The sequence below is a fragment of the Hyperoodon ampullatus genome, assembly GCF_949752795.1.
Source record: "Hyperoodon ampullatus genome assembly, chromosome: 2".
NCBI lineage: Eukaryota > Metazoa > Chordata > Mammalia > Artiodactyla > Ziphiidae > Hyperoodon > Hyperoodon ampullatus.
Genome location: NC_136915.1, coordinates 189,800,704 through 189,822,750, shown reverse-complemented (window position 1 = coordinate 189,822,750; position 22,047 = coordinate 189,800,704). Strand labels below are relative to the sequence as shown.

Below are 22,047 nucleotides of genomic sequence, written 5' to 3'. Positions count from 1 at the left end.
CTGAGCAAATCACAATGAGGCTGAAAAGCACTAAAGGTTTCAGGAACAAAACACTTCAACACAAATTTTAAGTAGACTTGTCATAACTTGGGGGCATATGTATACAATGTTTGCCAATACAGAAAACAGCTGACACATTTCTAAAATATAGTATAGTATATCTATACAGGCATACCTCAGAGATACTGCAGGTTTGGTTCCATACTACTGCAGTAAACTAATATCACAATAAAGTGAGTCACACAAATTTTTTTGGTTTCCCAGTGCATACAAAAGTTATGTTGACACTATACTATATAGTCTATTAAGTGTGCAATAGCATTATGACTTTAAAAAATGTACATGCCTTCATTAAAAAAAACTTTATTGTTTAAAAATGCTAGCCATCCTCTGACAAGGCAGGGTTGCCACACCTTCAATTTATTAAAAAAAAAAAAAAAAGCAAAACCTGCAAAGCACATAGTATAATAAAATGAGGTATGCCTGTTAAATACATAGACTTGATACCTCTATCAAATTTCTCATTATGCTATATAATTACTTGTCTACTTCTTACAACCAGACCATCAATTACTTGAGGTCAGGGACTGTCCATCACATGTCCAATGCCTGTTACAGAGAGCCTGATGCATGGTATATATGCTTAATAAATATACATTAAGTAATTAATTAAAACAAATCCATGCCTTAGCATTACTAATTCACTAGTGTTATACTGGTTAAACTGCTTTAATCTGTTAAATGAAGATGGTAAAAATACAAAAGATTACTGAGAGAAACAAAATTTATTTATTCATTCCACATACTTTCACTGAGAGCATCAAGTACCAAACAAGAAACTGGGAATGCAGCAGTATAAACAGAAGCCATGTGGTCCCTGCCCTTATGAGATTGGCAATCTAATGGAGGAAGCCAGTGACTGAATAAATGAATGAATAGAAGTTTAAAAATTAGAAATATAATTACATATGTATTTAATTATTCATAATGTGCATACATGTGTATTTGTAAGTATGTATGTGTGTATATGTCTGTGTGTCCAGCTCACTGCCCAAAATAAAGAGAGACTAATAACTGTTAAACCATCTTCTTTCCATAAAGAGACATTCTCTATACAAAGATAAGAAAAGAACTAGCAAACCAAATTCAGCAGCATACTGAAAAGATTATACGCCATGACCAAACAGGATTTATTCCTGGAATACAAGGATGGCTCAACATATGGAACTCAATCAGTGTAATACATCACATCAACAGAATGAAGGGAAAATAACCTCATGATAAAACTTCATGATCATCTCAATTAATGCAGAAAAAGCATTTGACAAAAGTCAACATTCTTCCATGATTTAAAAATTAAAAACCCTCAACAAACCAGGAACAGAAGCAAACTTCCTCAACATCATAAAGGCTATATATATATATATGAAAAATCCACAGTTAACACCATACACAATGATGAAAGATTGAAACCTTTTCTCCTAAGATCAGGAACAAGATGTCCACTTTCCCCACTTCTACTCAACATAGTACCTGAAGTTCTAGCCAGAGCCATTAGTCAAAAAAAGAAATAAAAGACATCCAAAATCTGAAAGGAAGTGATAAAATTATCTCTTTGCAGATGACAAGATGTATATGTAGAAACCTAAAGATTCCCGGGGTGGGGAGGTTGTGCAGGGAACAGACGCCCTACCACAACGGATCAACTATTTCAGCAAAATTGCAGGGCACAAAATCAACACACAAAAACCCACTGCGCTTCTATATGCTACCAATGAGCAATCTAAAAAAGAAACGAAGGGAACAATCCCATTTGTAATGGCTTTTAAAAAATCAAATACTCCGGAATAAATTTAACCAAGAAGCAAAAAAACTTGTACACTGCAAACTACAAAGTGTTGCTGAAAGAAATTAAAGCCATAAATAAATGGAAAGATGTCTAGTTCATGGACTGCTAGAATTAACTATATTAAGATTTCAATACTACCCAATGCAATCTACAGATTTAACACAATCCCTGTCAAAATCCCAAAGGTGTTTTTGCAGAAAGAAAAACTCATCCTAGAATTTATACAGAATCTCAAGGAACCCCAAGGAGGCAAACTAGTTTTGAAAAAGAACAAAGTTGGAGGACTAAAACTTCCAGATTTCAAACCTTACTACAGAGATACAGTAATCAAAACACTGTAGTAGGGCATAAAGACAGACCTATAGACCAACGGAATAAGACAGCCCAGAAATAAACTTTCACATACATGAAAGGTGCTAAGTCCATGCAACGGGGAAAGGATAGTCTTTTCAACAAATGATGCTGGGAAAACTGGATATGCACATGCAAAAGAATGGAGTTGGACCATTATCTTACATCATACAAAAATTAACTCAAAATGGATCAGAAGCCTAAATTTAAGAGCTGAAACTTTAAGACTTATAGAAAAAATCAAAGAGTAAAAGCTTCATGACATTAGATTTGACATCAGTTTCATGGATATGATACCAAAAAGTACAGGAAACAAAAGAAAAACAGATAAACTGAACTTCATCAAAATTAAAAGCTTTTATGCATCAAAGGACACTATCAACAGAGTGAGAAGTCAACACAAAGAATGGGAGGAAATACTTGCAAATCATTTATTTGATAAGGAATTAATATCCCAGACATTTGGCTATAATATTATTCTGGATGTGTCTGTGAAGATGTTTCTAGATAAGATTAACATTTTAATCAGCAGACTGAGTAAAGCAGATTGCCCTCCCCAAAGGAGATGGGACTCATCCAATCCACTGAAGGGCTGAACAGAACAAAGAGGCAAAATAAAAGAGAATTCACTCTGCCTGGCAGTGGTCAAGCTGGGACATGGGATATTCTCCTGCCTTAGCCTCAGACTGGAGCTTACACCACTGGCTCTCCTGGTTCTCAGTCCTTCAGGCTCAGACTGAAGCTATACTATCCCATCAGCTTCCCTGGGTCACCAGCCTGACGACTGTAAATCCTGGAACTTTTCAGTCTCCCTAAGCACATGTGCCAATTCCTTATGATCAGTCTATCTATCCTATCGATTGTTCCTCTGGAGAACCCACACTAATACAGCAATAAAAATTTGGATCAAAAGAGAGGAAAAGAGAGTGAGACAGAACACAAAATCTTTAAAGAGGTATTCTTTCATACTGGGAAAATGTCAGGCTTTTAAAAATTATTTATCTGTAGATTAAAAAATTACATCCACATGAATGTAGAGGAAATGTTAATCACAGCACTGCAATTAGAAACAAACCAAAGCATGAGTACTGATCTCCTTTAACACCAAAGTCTATAATGATCACATACCTTCTGGTACAAATGAACAATTCTTTCTCACTGAGTTTTAATAAAAGCATTATCATTCTCACTTAAAACTGGCAGAATTGTTTTTACAGTGGCAGAGGGATAAGGGTAACGTAGAAGGTCCACAGGCTCATTTGTGTGGCTTATGGATCCATGGACTAAAAACAAATACACTGATGTTAACTAGAGACAGAATAAATCAGTGCAAAAAAAAAAGCTTGATTTACAAGTCTTGAGCTCTAGGTTCTAGCTTTGGTCCTGCCACATTAAGAGCAGACCTTTGAGAAAAATCACAACCTCTCAGGGTCTTAGTTACCTTGCCTGTAAAATGAGGAAACTAGATTTTTAGATGACCTCAAAGGTCCAATTCTGCTCTGAAATTCCATTATTCTAATGTAAGTAATACCTTTTCAATAGGAACAATGCCATTACAGTACAACCCAAAGGGTCCAATTAACTGATTAAGTTTGAAGACATAATTCAATGTGAGTTTCTTCAAACCCATACAGCTTATAATTTTGCTCTATAGCTTATAAATTTGCTCTTCTTTTGTTTTGTGTGAATAAATAATATTCTCCTTCCCAGCTCCCTGTATCAAAGGTTACAGGTTTGGAATTATATTAATTTCGTTGTTTTGGGACCAAAGATTATAGCTATTGGCAATATAGGTAGAAAGGGAAATAACAATATTGTAAGCTTTAAAAGAAAATATTCAATGTTTTACCATTTAATGATTCAAGAAACTGACTGAGGAAGCTAAAATAAAACACAGACCTGTACATACTTAACTATCTGAAATCACAAATACTAAGACAGGCAACTGAAATGTTGTGAAACATTATAAATTCCAGAGATGTTAATAAATACAAATTCTGTGAAAAGTTACAGAGGAAATATAGATAAAACTCAAAGTCTACTATGAGGATATTTATGAAAAAGAAACATACTCAATATGTTAATTAATAACTAATCAGGGAGACACTAAAAAAATGGAGGGTACAAACAGAAATATATAAATTTTCATTTTTTAAATTTCAGTTCACTAAAACTCAGCAACTGTATTATCTGTGAGCCCTCTTTTTATTTATTAAAAGGGGATAAAATATTAGAAATACATAAAAATTAAACAGATAAAAATGTAACATAAAACCAACTACAGGGCTTCCCTGGTGGCACAGTGGTTAAGAATCCGCCTGCCAATGCAGGGGGACACAGTTCGTGGCCTGGTCCGGGAAGATCCCACATGCCTCGGAGCAACTAAACCCGTGCACCACAACTACTGAGCCTGCGCTCTAGAGCCCCGCGAGCCACAACTACTGAGCCCGTATGCCGCAACTACTGAAGCCCGCATGCCTAGAGCCCGTGCTCCACAAGAGAAGCCACCACAATAAGAAGCCCATGCACCGCAACGAAGAATAACCCCTGCTCGCCGCAACTAGAGGGAGCCCGCACACAGCAACAAAGACCCCATGGAGACAAAAATAAATAAAATAAAATAAATTTATTTGTTTTAAAAAAAACAGCTCCAACTGGGAAGATCAAAAGTATCAAAGCAGTGAAACTGAGTGAGACCACAGTGAATTGTACAAGACAAACTCTACCTGAAGGGAAAAACTGTAAATAACTATATAACATTTACTTCTGGTTATCTGTGCCATCTTTACAATGATTTGTGTACCCATCAAGTCTAGAAATCCCTTGAAAAAAAGGAACCTAATGATGTACTTACTCATATGCTCCTGTAATTTGTGTATATGCTTAATGTATTTGCTGAACGTAAGTGAATCCGTTGGGCATCCTCTAAGAAATGAGGGAGGGGAAGAAATCAAACCCTAAAGTCAACCCTTACCCCTTCCTAATCCTATAACCTTTGCCTGTCTCTTTTGCAAAGTTTTGAAAACTTTGCAAAGTTTCTTTATACTGAAGTCCATATTGCCAACCAGACCATAAACAATCATTCTGAAGACAGCTACGTACATGAATTTAGAATCAAGTACATTCAATGTTCCCAGGTCACCTCAAAAAGGCCCTTTGGGGAAAACATTCTATTTAGTTACTTCTGACTTTTGCATTCATTCCTTATCTACTAAAGCTATTAAATAAGAAGCATTTTTCAATACTAATAATTTATATTTGGGTAACTATGCTTCTTTGTGAAGTTTTAGTGGACTTGTAAGTTCTAACATATTATATCTACCTGAATTTACAAACTGTCACACTTTGTAATGAAGTAATAGTGTTAATATTTTTAAATACTCTTATGTGCTGGGGAGCAGGGAGTCAGGAGTAAGACGCCTGAAACAATTTAAAGGTGCAGACCTACTAGGCTTCACAACTCTATGTAAGAAATATTTTACACTGACCCCTCTAACAATCTAAAATTAAATGCACAGGTAACATTAACCTATGTATGTAAAATTTTTAATGGAAACCAATATCCTAGCAATGTACTCTGTATTACAATTATGTTTTAGATTCATTTAAAGAAGGTCTCTCTCTCACACACACACACACACACACACACACACTGAGACACTCAGAAGGCCTTGCTGTTTTCAAAGATTGTCTCCCACACTACAGACTACCTTCCCTGGCCACACTCACTAAATGCCCTTCAATTATTTTGTCAGCCAAACACACCTTCCCTCGTAAACTTCTAGAACACCTCCTAGGAAAGTAGTATCAAGCCCAGTACTGCCTTCATTGATAACCCCAGCTCTAACCTCTAAGACTATTCCATGCGTGCCAAATAACAACTGAAAGATTCTAGTTGATTCATGCTAAAAAGAAACAGCTATGCTACTGAGAAACCAAAGAATATACAAGCAAAAAGGCATACCTCGTTTTATTGCACTTTGCAGATACATTTTTTTTACAAATTGAAGGTTTAGGGCAACCCCATGTTGTCAGATCATGGTTAGCATTTTTTAATTAAGATATGTACACTGTTTTTTTAGACATAATGCTATTATCTCACAAAGTATACTGTAAACATAACTTTTCTATGCACTGGGAAACAAAAAATTCATGTGACTCACTTTATTGCGATTTCGCTGATTACAGTGGTGTGGAATTGAACTCCAAATATCTCTGATGTATGGGTATACCCTTACTATTTTTTAAAATTAATTTATTTATTTTTGGCTGCATTGGGTCTTCATTGCTGCACGTGGGCTTCCTCTAGTTGCAGCGAGTGGGGGCTTCTCTTGTTGCGGAGCACGGGCTCTAGGCGCACGGGCTTCAGTAGTTGTGGCACGTGGGCTCAGTAGTTGTGGCTCACGGGCTCTAGAGCGCAGGCTCAATAGCTGTGGCGCACGGGCTTAGCTGCTCCACAGCATGTGGGATCTTCCTAGACCAGGGCTCGAACCCAAGTCCCCTGCATTGGCAGGCGGATTCTTAACCACTGAACCACCAGGGAAGTCCCTGCCTTTACTATTAAAGTACTTGCCAAATTACTGCTGATTTTAGATGCTTACATTTTCCCTTAGGATCATTAACAGTTTGTAGGAATTAAACCAGATAAAGGTGTCTACAGTTAGTTTTGAAAGAGACTTTTAAATTTAGCTCTGCTTTCAAGTCTAAAGAAATTCTTAAACAATACGAGAAACTGCAGCACAAGCTTGTGAAAACTGAAGGAAAGAGTAAGGCAGGCAAACACTGACACTTGTGGTCATTCTGAGATTGCTAATTTGCAATCAGCTAATTCCTGCTTTGTGAGTTCAAAGAAAAGCGAAACTGGTTCATAAATCTTATATTAACTTCAAAGGAAAATGCCACATTCTTAATAAACACAATAATTTTTTTCAAAAATGGAAAACTACAAATATTAAATAGCCAAAAATATGCTATTTGTCCAAATCTTTTATGTAATGAAAAAGACGTCATCTGATTTTGAGTCAAAACAGTCAAGAGATATAAACTCCAAGCAAACACTGCTATGCAAAATTGCTGATTGAACTCAATAAAATTAAAATTGGTATCTAAATAACTGTGTCAAATGGAATTTTTCAGAGTACTACGTTGGAAATTACACCTAATCCAAAACATTAAGATTTTTCTCCAGCACTGGAAAAAGACAGCTAGTTCTTCAGGTGAAATAAATGGCTTGCATTTAGGGGCCAAAGAGTCAGACTAAAGCACAAACAAGAATGGAGACTAATGTAGGGAAAACCAGATTCATGTTCCCCTCCTCACATTACTCAAGGCTATTAGCTCATTCTCAGTGAACAGAAATCACCCACCATGGCTGAAGTGTTCTCCCCACAACCCTTTCTCCCTTATTCTTTTTACCAAGGACATTTAGTTGAATTTATATAGATAGATGAATAGTATAATACTTGTGTTTCCTATTACATATTGAACAAATCTGTACCTGATTGATCATGTAATAATCACTCAGAAACTATTAACAACATAAATAAAAAAGTAATAATTATTTCTGTACCCAGTAGAGACTAAGAGTTAGGAGGCATAGCAAATCCTGCCTTTAAATTCTGACTCCTTAGGGGATATTCTAGACATGCCCAGGAAAATCCTAAAATGAGCCCGGACAATGCTGGCCATAATGCATATATAATAGTAATATCCATCTATTCTCCCACCAGGGATGTGTTCTAAAATTAAAAAATAGACCTATGCAAGTAAAAATTACAAGACATTTATAACTATAAAACTTAACAAAATCTGCCAGTTTGCTAAGTCTGACAAAGAAATCTGTTACATTTACTGAGAAAGTTTAACCATAGAAATCAGATGTTAAAAGAAATTAGACTAAAGGAAGAACTTCTACAAGCTTGCCTGTCATAAGATTTTTACCATTTCTCTTGGCTGGAAACATGCAGGTTGCTAGAAAAAGTCACTAAAGGAACTTTTATCTCACGTCTGCTGTTTTTCTGTAAAGTTCCTAACCGGCTTAACTTAAACATAAGAAACAGGGTGCAGTTGTACCTAGAAGTTTAAAGTAAATTCTGATTCAGTACACAGGTACCCTTTCATTAGCTTTCAGGAGTCTCCTTTGCTGTGTAAACAATTTCCCCATCCCAAACACAGTTGAGACAATAGTCCACTGGGAATTCAGGGGCTCCACCTAATACTTCAGGGAACCACTAACCAGCAGGTTACCTATGGAGTTCTCTTAATAATCAAGATCCATAAGAAATCTAGTGGGCATCAAAAAAAAAGTCCAATCAGAAGAACAGCCACAAATAATTGCTTTATCCTTCCTGGAGAAAGGGCAGGGAATGTAACTAAAACATCTTTGTATCTCTAACATTTAATAAGCTGTGCCTAATTGCAAATGTTGGCACACAGTAGTTGATCAGATATGTATTTGCTGATCAACTGATTAAAGCAAAAATACAAACATCCATTTATACTGCTATGAATGATCTCTGGGTATGCTGTGCTAGTAACAGGAAAAAAGTCCCACAATTTCTCCAGCAGTGCCATGCAGCATAATAGTTAAGAAGAGAGGATAAGGACTTATTAATCTTGCTTTAATTCCCAGCTGGACTCTTTCTCATCACTAATCATCTGATATTTGGGATAATTAGTTTACAACTCTAAACACTGGTTCCTCATCTTTAAAATGGGTATTACAATAATAAAACCATTATGAGAAAAAAAGTCATTTATATAACAGCTCAAGTAGGCTTAGCACACAACATGAATTTAGTCACTGCTGCTAGTTGCATAGTCAAATCCTACGTCAGGAATTATTGATAAATAATGATCTACTACAAGCCACTTATACTTTTATAAAATAAGTTATTTTAAATAGGCACTTAAGCATTACTCTGCCACCTAAGTTTAATTAAAAAAAAAAAAAAAAAAAAAAGAGTAGTGTGGGCTTCCCTGGTGGCGCAGCAGTTAAGGATCCGCCTGCCAGTGCAGGGGACAAGGGTTCGAACCCTGGTCCAGGAAGATCCCACATGCCGCGGAGCAACTAAGCCCGTGCGCCACAACTACTGAGCCTGTGCTCTAGAGCCCGTGAGCCACAACTACTGAGCCCGTGCACCACAACTACTGAGCCCGCGCGCCACAACTACTGAAGTCCACATGCTTAGAGCTCGTGCTCTGCAACGAGAAGCCACCACAATGAGAAGCCCGCGCACCACAACGAAGAGTAGCCCCCACTCACCACAACTAGAGAAAGCCCGTGCACAGCAACGAAGGCCCAATGCAGCCAAAAAATAATAACTTAATTAGTTTTTTTAAAAAGAGAGTAGTGAGCATGTAATATGGGTGGACTTAGGGACTAAATGCCAAGAAACCTGGGTTTTAGTTCTCTCCTTCACACTTAACCAGAAAAAGTCAAAGCTCTAGGCCTTACATTTTCCATTTATAAAACTCTTACTGTTCCTTCTAACATTTCTAGGAAAATCACATTCACTCCTTTAAAAAAGTCTTAGGATTCCTAAAACTACAAAACACATTTCATCAGCTATACTAAAAAACATAATGAGGACAAAAAAATTTTAATATTAGAGAAAATGTAAATCTATATTTGAAATAACATACATTACTGGGGAAGATAGATGGGATGAAAAATATATGACTACAAATATACGGTGTAAGTTTCAAAATGGTAAATTTCTATGAGTTAAGGTCCCTAAAGTCTCAGAGGAAAAACTGATAATTCAGGTTATTTAAAAAAAAAAAAAAGAAAAAAGGACAATGCCCCAGTACTTGCAGAAAAAAAAGCAGCAAGGTGCCCAACAGACTAATCATGCAAAATATTTCAGAGTGAATATCTAGTGTTTACTGAAAAATTTGCTTGATGGCAAGTTACTAAACCATCCTGAAATATTAGGACAAATAAATATGATTAATAAAACCTCATTACCCACCAAGAAGATCCTGTACAAGTGTGCTTTATCCATTACATCATTTTGTTGAATTCTGCCATACATGTAATTTTAAAGAAAAATAAAAATAAAAAATAAATGCTGACATTAAAAAGTGTTTAAAAGTAAAGTTTTGCTGCCTTCAAGAACACCAGAAACCGCACAAGAGTAAAAAAGAACTGGGCTATCACAGCACGTGTCAGTAAAGCAATCCACAGCAGCTGATTTACATAAATCCTAGAAAATGGGGGGGCGGGGAAGATGTCTACGTTACTGATTAAAAATGGTCTATGAGCCGCAACTAGATATTAGTAAAACGAAAATCAGAACAATTTGAGAAAAAAAAAACGTCAAGGGAAGGAGTGCACTGAAGGGGTTAAATCACACTAGGTTACATATCAAAGCTTTTAATTGCTTATGCCCTATAAAATCATGTAACATGAAAACCAACATCTAACACTGAAAACATTTAGAAAGCCCGTGCTTGAGCGTAAAGTAAAAAAAAAAAAAAAAAAAAAAAAAAGGAAATAAGCTGGAAAAAAATAAAATTATAACCATTCATTTCATAATCATCCCATTTTTGTTTTATTCACTCATCACTACACTTACACTGAATATATATAATTTAGCACATGGAAGCAAATCTCTAAGCTTCTCCCTACCTTAGGTTTTTAGTCAAAATGAATGCAAACAATCACGTGGGATTCAGCCAAGCAGTGACGTTAAATTCTGCTCTGTCAGAGAGAGCATCTGTCAAGCCCACATTTAAACTGCTGCCTGCCTGTGCAGCAGCTGAGGAACCCTGGATTTCATATTACAGACTAAAACCCTGGTAAAACTGCTCAAAATCCTTCCTGCAGCTGCCAGGCAACAACGAAAGAGAGTTAAATCCTGTTCTTTTCCAATACAATCGAAGCACTCCATTCTAGCTCTGGCTGCTTTTGATTGCAGCTCAGTGTTCTTATTAGAAATATGGATACTGAGAAGAGAATACAGCACTGCATTGTCCGGCCAGGAAAACAGCAGATGTAAAAAGCTTCAATGCATCAACTGTCAGCCAGAGTCGACAGTGCTCCAAACAGAACGAACAACCACAGCTCTTTTGTTTAAAGAAAGAGAAAGAAAATGAAAGAAAGGAAAAACCTCAGAAGACTAGGACCCATATGAACAAGAAGGGGAACTCGAAGACAGGCAGACAGATGGACACTCTGGACACTGTGAAAAGCAATCGCAGGAGGCAGACTGCTGGGGGAGGTGCGCATGTTCGATAGCATCTTGGCTGAAGTGATGGCGTGCCAAAAGTATCTTCAGTGAGCATAATCCTCGCCACATAAATGCCTGACCAAGGAAGGTATGTCGATATCTTGTGTGTGATACTCATTTAAATGTTTGTTACTTTTTTATAGCCCTGGAGGCACTAATATCTAATAAACAAGTTCATACAGTTCACTGTCCTTGAAACTATGAAAGGGTTTCTAAATATATGATTTTAAAATCTGTCATTGTTTAGAAGACAAGCTGTCACTGCTTTATTCAAGTAAATATGTAGCTTGCAGTAATTATGGATTACCGAAAAGGCAAACAGTAACAAGATGTGCTTAAAGGCTTCTCTGAGAAATTAAACTTTAAAAAAAAATCTGAAGCCCTCTAAAGAAAACATAGCAATCCCCTATCAAATTAAGTCAAGTTGAATACTTATCCAATAAATTAAAGTGCTCTCTTAAAAATGGCCATCAAAGAGGTCAATGCAGTGAAATTCATTAAATAGTATCAAAGATGATCTTAATATTAAGAGCTTTTTCAGTCCTTTTAAAACAAAATCTTAATATAGAACAGTTTTTAATAACAAAATGTTGCCTCCCATACCCATCTCCCTAAATAAAGATAACTTACCAACTCTGAGACTATCAACAAATTTTAAGTACCACCAAGCTGTAAGATACTAAAAGGAAAGCATTTGCACAGGATCACAGAAGGCAGTGTGCATTTATGCACAGCACACCACCCCAGGAGATTTGCATGTTCACGAATACAACTTTAAACAAAGAAATATCAATACTTGCTAAAATTACCCCCTTTTAAAATAGTGAGCTTTTATTTTAAGCAACAGACTGATTCTAAATGATCAAAATATAAGACTGGTTTTGGTGATCATTTTTAAAGTGAAACTCAAAAACATAATATGAAAATACTCTGTCATAAAAATATCCATGTAACAGCAATACAAGGTCAAAAAATTAAACTTAAATGTAGCCACTGTGCTTCCAGGCTATATAAATATGTAATGATGAACTAACAACTGGCATAGTATGTGTGTGCAGGGCAGAAATAAATCTAATAAACTATTTTAGTAACAATCATAGAATAGCAACTCATGGCTCAGGAACTCGGGTATTTCTAAAATTTTTTACAGATCGTCAAAGATCCTGATTTTTGCTCAATTTTACAGCACAACTCAACCTATTATTTAATAATCACAAAAGTCAAACATTTTTAAGACATATGTAGGGATTCCATTCTAAAGTTAAGATTAAACAAGTCTATCAGGCCCTATTATTATTAGAGCTCAACATCAACTCTCACTCATAGTATGAATTTTTATTCCATTAAGGAATGAAACCAGATGGTATTAAACAAACAAAAAAAATATGGTTGTAAAAAATCTCAAGTCTCTCTTAGTACCTTTATCTCTCAATGTTAAAGTCACCAATTAAACATTTTTATAAGCTAGCTATCTCAAAACAAGAGTGTAGAGTTTTTTATTCAAGCACCCCTTAAATCTAGAACTGTTCCCACAGACTAAAGATATCATCCCTTTTAGAAGCCAAATAATAAAAACAGCGTGTGTGTGTGTGTGTGTGTGTGAGAGAGAGAGAGAGAGAGAGACAGAGAGAGGGAAAGAGAGAGGGAGAAGTAACGGAACATTTTATAGTAACATCCTCTCCATGAGTGTCAATCCATAAGATGTAAATACATATTAATCACTTGATAATATTACCATAAGAGAGAAATCAAAGCTATTTCTATGCTGAAAATGTAAAAGTGCAAAACTATTTAGAATGTCAAAATATTTTAACTTTCTGGTCTTGTTCCCACTTCTTAAGAATTAATGTACAACAGCCAGTAACTGGAGAATAATTTATCTTTTAATAAAAGGAGGAATAGTTACTTTAATTGTACTTTCTTTTTAACAGTAAAATTATGATAAATATCTGAAAAATGTTTAATAAAGAATTTTTTTAAGGCTAGACACATGCACTATATTTACCAGTGGGAGATTAAGAAATGAGTATATATGGATTTCAAGCCTGAGCAGCTGGATATTTACAAACATACAAATATCATGAATTTACATTAAGATGCATCTCCATCACCTATGGCTACAAAATCACATAGGACCATAAACTACATGTATGCCAGATTACAATATATAATAATTTGCTGTTTTCTGTAACATTGCAATACTTTAGAAACATCACTTCAGGTATAATGTTTACATAAAATTACAATTTACTAATATATTTACCTTCATTCATTTTTTCAGTCCTTTATTCAAACATGCATTCAAACATCTGACCTTCTACTTATTGCTTCTTAAATTTACACTTTTAAAAGAGGTGGAGGGGTGGAGGGAGAATTATGGGGTGGAGGGAGAATTATTACTATTTATCTAATATTTCATTTGAAAATAAAAGCTTAGAAAGAGTCTCCTCATCTAAACAGAATGGCCAACTATTTACAAGCGTAAGGAGGAGAAAAGTGAGTTTCTAAACCAGAACACTCAGCTCTGTTATTTTCAACTGAGCTCACCACAGAACTATGTTTTACTGGTACGGTGAAGTGTCTTAGTCTTCATCAGAGTAATGTGAAATTAAAATTCAGGTAAATAAATTCTAATAAATAACTAGATTCTATTTTTCTTAAATCTGAAAACTTAAGGAAGAAAAACACTGCTCCTATCTCACAAAATGATTAATATAATTTTTTACATTTGAGAAACACCATAACTTCTAAAAGCACTACATAATCTCAGATTCTAGAAATCATCAAAAGCTAGCGCCTGTACTGTTACGCTTCAGAAATGCTCGAATCCCCACCTGCTTGCTCCTCCTAGTGGCTTCTGCTAGAACAGGAGTCTAACACTTCCCATCAATATTTTCAAAATACTTCACATTATATGAGTACTATTCTAGTTATTCAATTATATGAGGACTTCCATGTAAATGCCATTATCCCCAAATAATTGAATTTCTTATCGAGGTTAAGCAAATTTGGTATTAACCATAAACCTTTCAATATCACAGGCTACATAAACACATTCATACGTGTATATATAATTTCAAATAAACACTCCTACAATAAATGTTTTTAATTGACCAGTTTTCTTTTACATAGAGAAATAATTTTCACAATAAAAGGTTGAAAAAATTAAAATTACACAAAAAGGTTTGTTTTCTCTTTTAATAGAATTCAAGCCACAGCTCCTTACCCATCCTTTACCCCCACGCCTTGATCCAGAAAAACTAACAAACTGAAAAAACATGAACAAATTTGTGCTATGCACCAAAAAAACTTGTTCAAAGACCAGTTCTTAATATGCGGCATCGTGAACTTCCCATATTGACATCTCATAAATGTTTTTTTCTAAATGTAGAGCTCTAAGTGTCATGCTAGCAGAAGTCCTAAAAATGTAAAAAATTCTCTACATGCAAATTTAGAACACAGCATAACTCAAAAATATTTTAAGATGCATTTTGTGAAATTTAAAATTTTAAATAGTTGGGGATACAATAATACCTAGTGTCTATATTTTGTAAGAAATCTGAAAAGACTGTTCAAAGCAGTTCTTTGTTTAATTCTAACATGGAGATTCAACTGAGATACATGATAGTACTCTGGGAAGTCCTCAGATAATTAAATATAATTAGTTGCTATATTATAAAAATCAATCTTAAGTCTAAGTAAGGACAATGATCTCCTGAATACCTCATGTTTGAAGTGGAAGGTTAACATGAGAAAAGGGTACTTGCAAATGTCCATCATTTATTACTGTCTTAAAATCCTGCACTGAAGTTACTGAACCCTGAACATTAATTCTGACGGGTGCGTCTTCTCACTGACTTTCCCGACACAGTAGGGGCCAACGGAAACATGCCAAGCAGTGTACTGTGACTAACAAAACTCTGCCATAATCAACCTTGCACCGTCTGTCCCACAACTGATACATGACCACTTTACAAAAAAGGCCGCTGACTGTGCACCATACCACCAATGGTATGTCAAATCAATTTTAATTAATGCCAATAAATTTTCCATCTGCTCTCAGGCCTCCTTACATGGCCTCTCTCAGGGATCTAGCAGCATTTTCCTCTTCTCCATGCATACAACTTTTAATCTTTAACTTAAGTCAACAAGTACAAGTGACCAGAGCTACTGAGACGATGAAATAAGTGGAAGAAAATCAATCCATTCACCTCTCTTTAAAGTGGTCACTGTGCTCCAAAGGTGTATTTTTAAAGAAATCAATCCTGTTCTCAGGATGTTACGTTGCCAAGGGAAGACAAATCATAAACGTTGTTCCTGGGTTATCCTATTTTCACAGCTTAAAAATTTCCATGTGCCCTAATTTTATTAGTCTCTTTCAAGCAGTTCTGTGATATTTCCATTCTGTAAACGTTTATGCTTCACCTTTATAGAATGACTGCGAGGGAGACGACGTGACCGCATTAGAAAATGATTACCAAAGAACAGTACTGATTCAGGAGAAGAACACATTCTCAGACACCGATCTCTCATCCACTACTGGATATTTACAACATGCTTCAGTGGAGAAGAAGACACTGCTGCTTTGCAAAGATGAGCTGGAATGCCAAGAGGTCTCTATTCCGTACCCATCTTATTGGTGTACTTTCTCTTGTGTTTCTTTTTGCTATGTTTTTGTTTTTCAATCATCATGACTGGCTGCCAGGCAGAACTGGATTCAAAGAAAACCCTGTGACATATACTTTCCGTGGATTTCGTTCTACAAAAAGTGAGACAAACCACAGCTCTCTTCGGAACATTTGGAAAGAAACAGTCCCGCAGACTCTGAGGCCTCAAACAGCAACTAACTCCAATAACACAGATTTGTCACCACAAGGAGTTACAGGGCTGGAGAATACACTCAGTGCCAACGGAAGTATTTACAATGAAAAAGGCACTGGACATCCAAATTCTTACCATTTCAAATACCTTATCAATGAACCTGAAAAATGCCAGGAGAAAAGCCCTTTTTTAATACTACTAATAGCTGCAGAACCTGGACAGATAGAAGCTAGAAGAGCTATTCGGCAAACTTGGGGCAATGAGAGTCTAGCACCTGGTATCCAAATCACACGAATTTTTTTGTTGGGTGTAAGTATTAAGTTAAATGGCTACCTTCAACGTGCAATCCTGGAAGAAAGCAGACAATACCACGATATAATTCAACAGGAATATTTAGATACATACTATAATCTGACCATTAAAACACTAATGGGCATGAACTGGGTTGCCACATACTGTCCACATATTCCGTATGTTATGAAAACGGACAGTGACATGTTTGTCAACACCGAATATTTAATACTTAAGTTACTGAAACCAGACCTGCCTCCGAGACATAACTATTTTACTGGTTACCTAATGAGGGGATACGCACCCAACCGAAACAAAGACAGCAAGTGGTACATGCCACCAGACCTCTACCCAAGTGAGCGCTATCCTGTCTTCTGTTCCGGGACTGGTTATGTTTTTTCTGGAGATCTGGCAGAGAAGATATTTAAAGTTTCTTTAAGCATCCGTCGTTTGCACCTGGAAGATGTATATGTAGGGATCTGTCTTGCCAAGTTGAGAATTGATCCTATCCCCCCTCCCAATGAGTTTGTGTTCAATCACTGGCGAGTTTCTTATTCAAGCTGTAAATACAGCCACCTAATTACCTCTCATCAGTTCCAGCCTAGTGAACTGATAAAATACTGGAACCATTTACAACAAAATAAGCACAACGCTTGTGCCAACGCAGCAAAAGAAAAGGCAGGCAGGTATCGCCACCGCAAACTCCACTAGAAAAGACAACTTTTTTTTTTTTTTCCAAAACGAGCAACCTGTAAAATATTGCTAAAAGCATGTATAGTTAAAACTGATTACATCCATAGGACAAGTTTTAGTTAAAACTCATTGCATAAAGGAATCCAAAAATATTTTTTTAATTTCTGAAGAAGGTAATTCTTAAAAATACAACACGACATAACAAAAAGGTATCCCAAACAATCTACTAAAAATCCACATAAGGGGATTCTGTGTATTAACATGCAATAACAGGCGTGCCTACATCAATGGTTCAACTCTTACGTTAGGGACCAAGAAGGTGTATTTGCATATGTTTTCCACATAAATTTAAATTTAAGAAATGGATACAGTCAAAAGACTTTGGATTCAGTTTTTCATTTCAATATATAATTAAATGTAAATAAAACATTATTGTCAATTTTAAGGAAACTTTATAATTGTGCAAAGGACAAATCTTGACCTATTCTAGGGTTCTAAAAACCATATTCCATGCAATAAGATTTAGTTGAATTATTCCATAAACATATTTATAAAGTTCAGATGTTTCATCAATGCAGTTCTCATCTAAGTATTTACTTTTTAAAAACAATTGAGATATTCATTTTCTTTTATCAATACGCACATATACTGGAGGAATTTATTTTGACATGATGTGATAAAATGTGAAAAAAAAAATCAGTGTGTCTCAGGCTCACGTTTTTATAAAAAAAAAAATTAAATGTTTCAAAATAGAACATCTGTTCCCTCGTTGGTGTTCAGGGCCAAGCTAGTACTTCAATGATTTACTCCATCAACCAGTTACTGCACTCTCAAGGAGCATCACCACTTAACTTCAAACATATCTGAAAAAACCTATCATTTTCCTCTAACTGAAGCAAAAGTGATTACTTACAGGCACAAAGAGGATGCACTGTTGAAAAAAGATAAAGGATAAAGAGTGCAGCGCCAGTTTCATTCAATACATTTTAAGATGCATGTCTGCCAAACTGCAACATATGGGAAGTTTATTTCCTGACAGCAGGTGTACACATGCCAATACTTAATCATTTTACGGCACGTACTTCTTTCTCTGAGTGCCAAGTTTACAAACCTGCAGTTTTTAATTTGGTGGATGACAAATATTCTGCACCACTGATTAAAAACTTCTTTGGGAGGGATGGGGGAAAACTACAAATGTTTGATGAACACTTGATTCTGGGATGAACAATGTATACAATGCACTTTTATCAAGTTTTTAATAAAAAAGCTTAACAAAAAAACCTTTACTGAGTGTTATGGTCCAAATACTTCACAATAATTTTGTATGGCTCCATTATAAATTTTAAAATCAGGAAATACTAACCCATTAATTTTTAAAAAGTGTTTTTACTTTAAACAAGTGTATAAATTTATCAATCTTGCTCAGTGAGGATGTCACTTATCCTAATTCTAATAACAATCATTTTAATCCTTGATTCTATTCTGAAGAGTTATCCACCAAAACAGAATTCTAACATGTTACAGTTCAGAATCACAGAGACTGCTTCAGTACTTATCAGTTAATGCGCTGAATTCTATTTATACTCAACTTATCTCCCACTTTCAGTTCAGTTGTCTAAGTGTTCTATTCTACATAGAATAATTCTGAATGCTGAGCTAAATAACCCCCCAGCTCTTGGTAAGGTCTGTTTTTCACTTAATTTATTCTGCATGGTTATAAAAAGACTAAAATTACTAGATACCAAAATTACTAAAGAAAGGTCACACATAAAAGGATAATACCAAATTAGATAAGTGTGATGAGAGACAAAAGGAATCCTTCCCTTAGTATAAGCCTCTCATTAATACTTCAGAAGTTTTATTTTTTAAAAGTATATGTATATGCATGTGTGCATCCACAGGTATGTACTCAGAAACAATCCAAACACTATGTGTACAAGTTATTATTACAGTGCAGTATCTTTAAAAGATAGTATTTTCCTTCCAGAAAAATTCAAGTCTAAAAAAGATGACTTGGAATCTCATGACACTCCAGGTTCTCAAAGAGCACTGAATCAAATAACAAGGGTTTTAGTGCTGCTGACAATCTTTATTTTAAAGTAAGTATTCTGCTATTAGTTTATTTTTGTCCTCCCATTCTGAATGTGCAAGCTGATTTCAGCAAAATGACTTTCAAATTCATATTATATTTAAAAATACAGTATTTAAACATCTCACCAAATATTAATTGTGCCTTATTCATGCCCAGTACTATGTAATTTTTACTATGCATGAAAATATAATTTTAAATGACAGCACTTGCATTTGGTCAAAGAAAAAAATTACAGTAACCACCATGTAATCTTTATGCTCGAAGTGTTACGAGATATTGTGGAAGATAAAAATACCAAAACTTTCAATACTTACACTAGTTTATTTTGATCAAGATTATATAGGTGATGAAATTCTAATTCAAGTAAAAAAAATTTCTTTCTCACCTCTGAGTATACAGTATGATCACAAAAAAATCAACTGGAGTCTTATTAATATCTATTACCAAAACCCCTATAAAAATAATACCAACACAGCAGCAGGAACTATTTACTGACTGAGAGTACGCTGTGTGCCTGGTACCGTGTTAAAGTACTTTACACACATATCTCGTATAATCCTTATAAGTAACACTAAGAGATAAGAAAGACTGGTACAAGAGGTTAAATACCTAAGATCACACAGCTAGTAAAACAGCAGGGTTCCACTGCAAAGACTCTTAACCATTATGCTATTCTGCTACATACTTCACATATGACTCCTGCTAGAGGGTCTAAAAAGCTAAGCAAAAACGGCCTATCCTCTCTTCTATTCCATGCTTATCCTTCACCTTTTGCTAGGATCTCCAGGCATCACAACTGTTTTCTCACACTGGAGGGACGCCTGATGTCAGGTGCAAATAAAGAGAAGGAGAAGGAGAGGAAATTTGATCCCTCAGTTATTTTTTCTTCTCCTTTTCAGTTGCTGATGTCTGGGGGTCAGAAACTCAGAAAAGCTAAGAATTACTGCTTATCTCTTGCTCCTTTGGGCACTGAGACACATCTGTAAACAACAGGCAGGTGGCACTTAGAAATTATGTAAAAGGTGCTTCTTTTTTTTTTTTTTTTTTTTTTTTTTTTGCGGTACGCGGGCCTCTCACTGTTGTGGCCTCTCCCGTTGCGGAGCACAGGCTCCGGACGCGCAGGCTCAGCGGCCATGGCTCACGGGCCCAGCCGCTCCGCGACATGTGGGATCTTCCCAGACCGGGGCACGAACCCGTGTCCCCTGCATCAGCAGGCGGACTCTCAACCACTGCGCCACCAGGGAAGCCCTAAAAGGTGCTTCTTTTGACGTATAATTTGATCATTGTTAGTAGACAAAAGTAGCACCACATTTACTCACTCTACTGGTTAGTCGCCTACTTTTTGTGATGAGGTGGTAAAACCGATTTATCCAGCTGGTTCAGGTTTGTTTTCAGTTTTTACTGCTTAACTACAAAATTTGACTATTAAATTAACACAGATTTAAGAAGCCAAAAAAAAAAAAAATCTCTACCATACCTACATTCTAGCACACCTCACAGAGTATCAGTGTATCGCTTAACATGACTCTCGGAAGACGGGTAATGTGCATCAAATACTAACAGGGGCCATTCTAAGTTTCGGCCAGGAACCTGTTGCTGTGTACTCCATCAGCGCACACATACACACGCCCTCCCCCAAGCACGATGGAACTCTACACCTTACTACTTTCAAGATCTGATTTGCCAGAGAAGGAAGAAAAACGTTGCTGTATTTGCAGAAGTGTTTCGCCTCCCTCCACCAGCAAATGTCTGAGCTAAAGGACAACCAGAGTGAAAGCAACTGCCTCCATCTGTTTATTAATCTAATTATTTCAACTTCCCACTGAAGCCTATAGATTCTCAGTCTGAATTTCACTTGAGACAGTATCCTAAATGTTGAAAAATGAAAATAAATCAACGGCATCACAAAAAATAAATGTTAAGTAACAGAAAGCTATAACATTATATGCAAAATCTTAAATTCATGCTTGTATAAGTTTCTAATTAAATGTTTAAAAGATACTAATTTATACAATAAAACTAATAAGGGGGGCTTCCCTGGTGGCGCAGTGGTTGAGAGTCCGCCTGCCGATGCAGGGGACACGGGTTTGTGCCCCGGTCCGGGAAGATCCCACATGCCGCGGAGCGGCTGGGCCCGTGAGCCATGGCCGCTGAGCCTGCGCGTCCGGAGCCTGTGCTCCGCAACGGGAGAGGCCACAACAGTGAGAGGCCCGCGTACCGCAAAAAAAAAAAAACAACAAAAAAAAACCTAATAAGGGTTGTTTGCTTCACTGTCATACCTAAAATGCTAGTAAAAACATATATTTGAATATAGATAACAAACAGAATTAGCATGAGATTCTGATGGCAATGAGAATTTTCTAACATACTGGCAGATTTCCTTTGGGGAGCTACTCCACCCTCAAATAAGAAAGTTCTAGGAAAACTTTCTATCAAGACACCCTGCCTTCTCGGATAGCCGGTCCCCGCCGGCGGGCCGACGCCCGCGTCCCGCCCCGCCGCGCGTCGGGACCGGGGTCCGGTGCAGAGAGCCCTTCGTCCTGGGACACGGGGTACGGCCGGAAAGGCGGCTGCCCCCTCGCCGGTCACGCACCGCACGTTCGTGGGGAACCTGGTGCTAAACCATTCGTAGACGACCTGCTTCTGGGTCGGGGTTTCGTACGTAGCAGAGCAGCTCCCTCGCTGCGATCTACTGAAAGTCAGCCCTCGACACAAGG

At 36.5% G+C, this 22,047-nt stretch overlaps 2 protein-coding genes across 2 annotated transcripts in view; one reads left to right on the top strand and one right to left on the bottom strand.

The window, feature by feature from the left end:
• CDC73 (cell division cycle 73) overlaps positions 1 to 22,047 on the bottom strand; it is a gene marked incomplete at its 3' end in the record, with an annotated part of 87,533 nt that overhangs the window by 25,957 nt on the left and 39,529 nt on the right. The window lies entirely within an intron of this gene.
• Positions 15,988 to 17,256, top strand: B3GALT2 (beta-1,3-galactosyltransferase 2; the record flags this gene model as incomplete). Its single annotated transcript, XM_079696738.1, has 1 exon — positions 15,988 to 17,256. One exon carries the CDS (start codon positions 15,988 to 15,990, stop codon positions 17,254 to 17,256), a length of 1,269 nt encoding a protein of 422 aa, XP_079552864.1.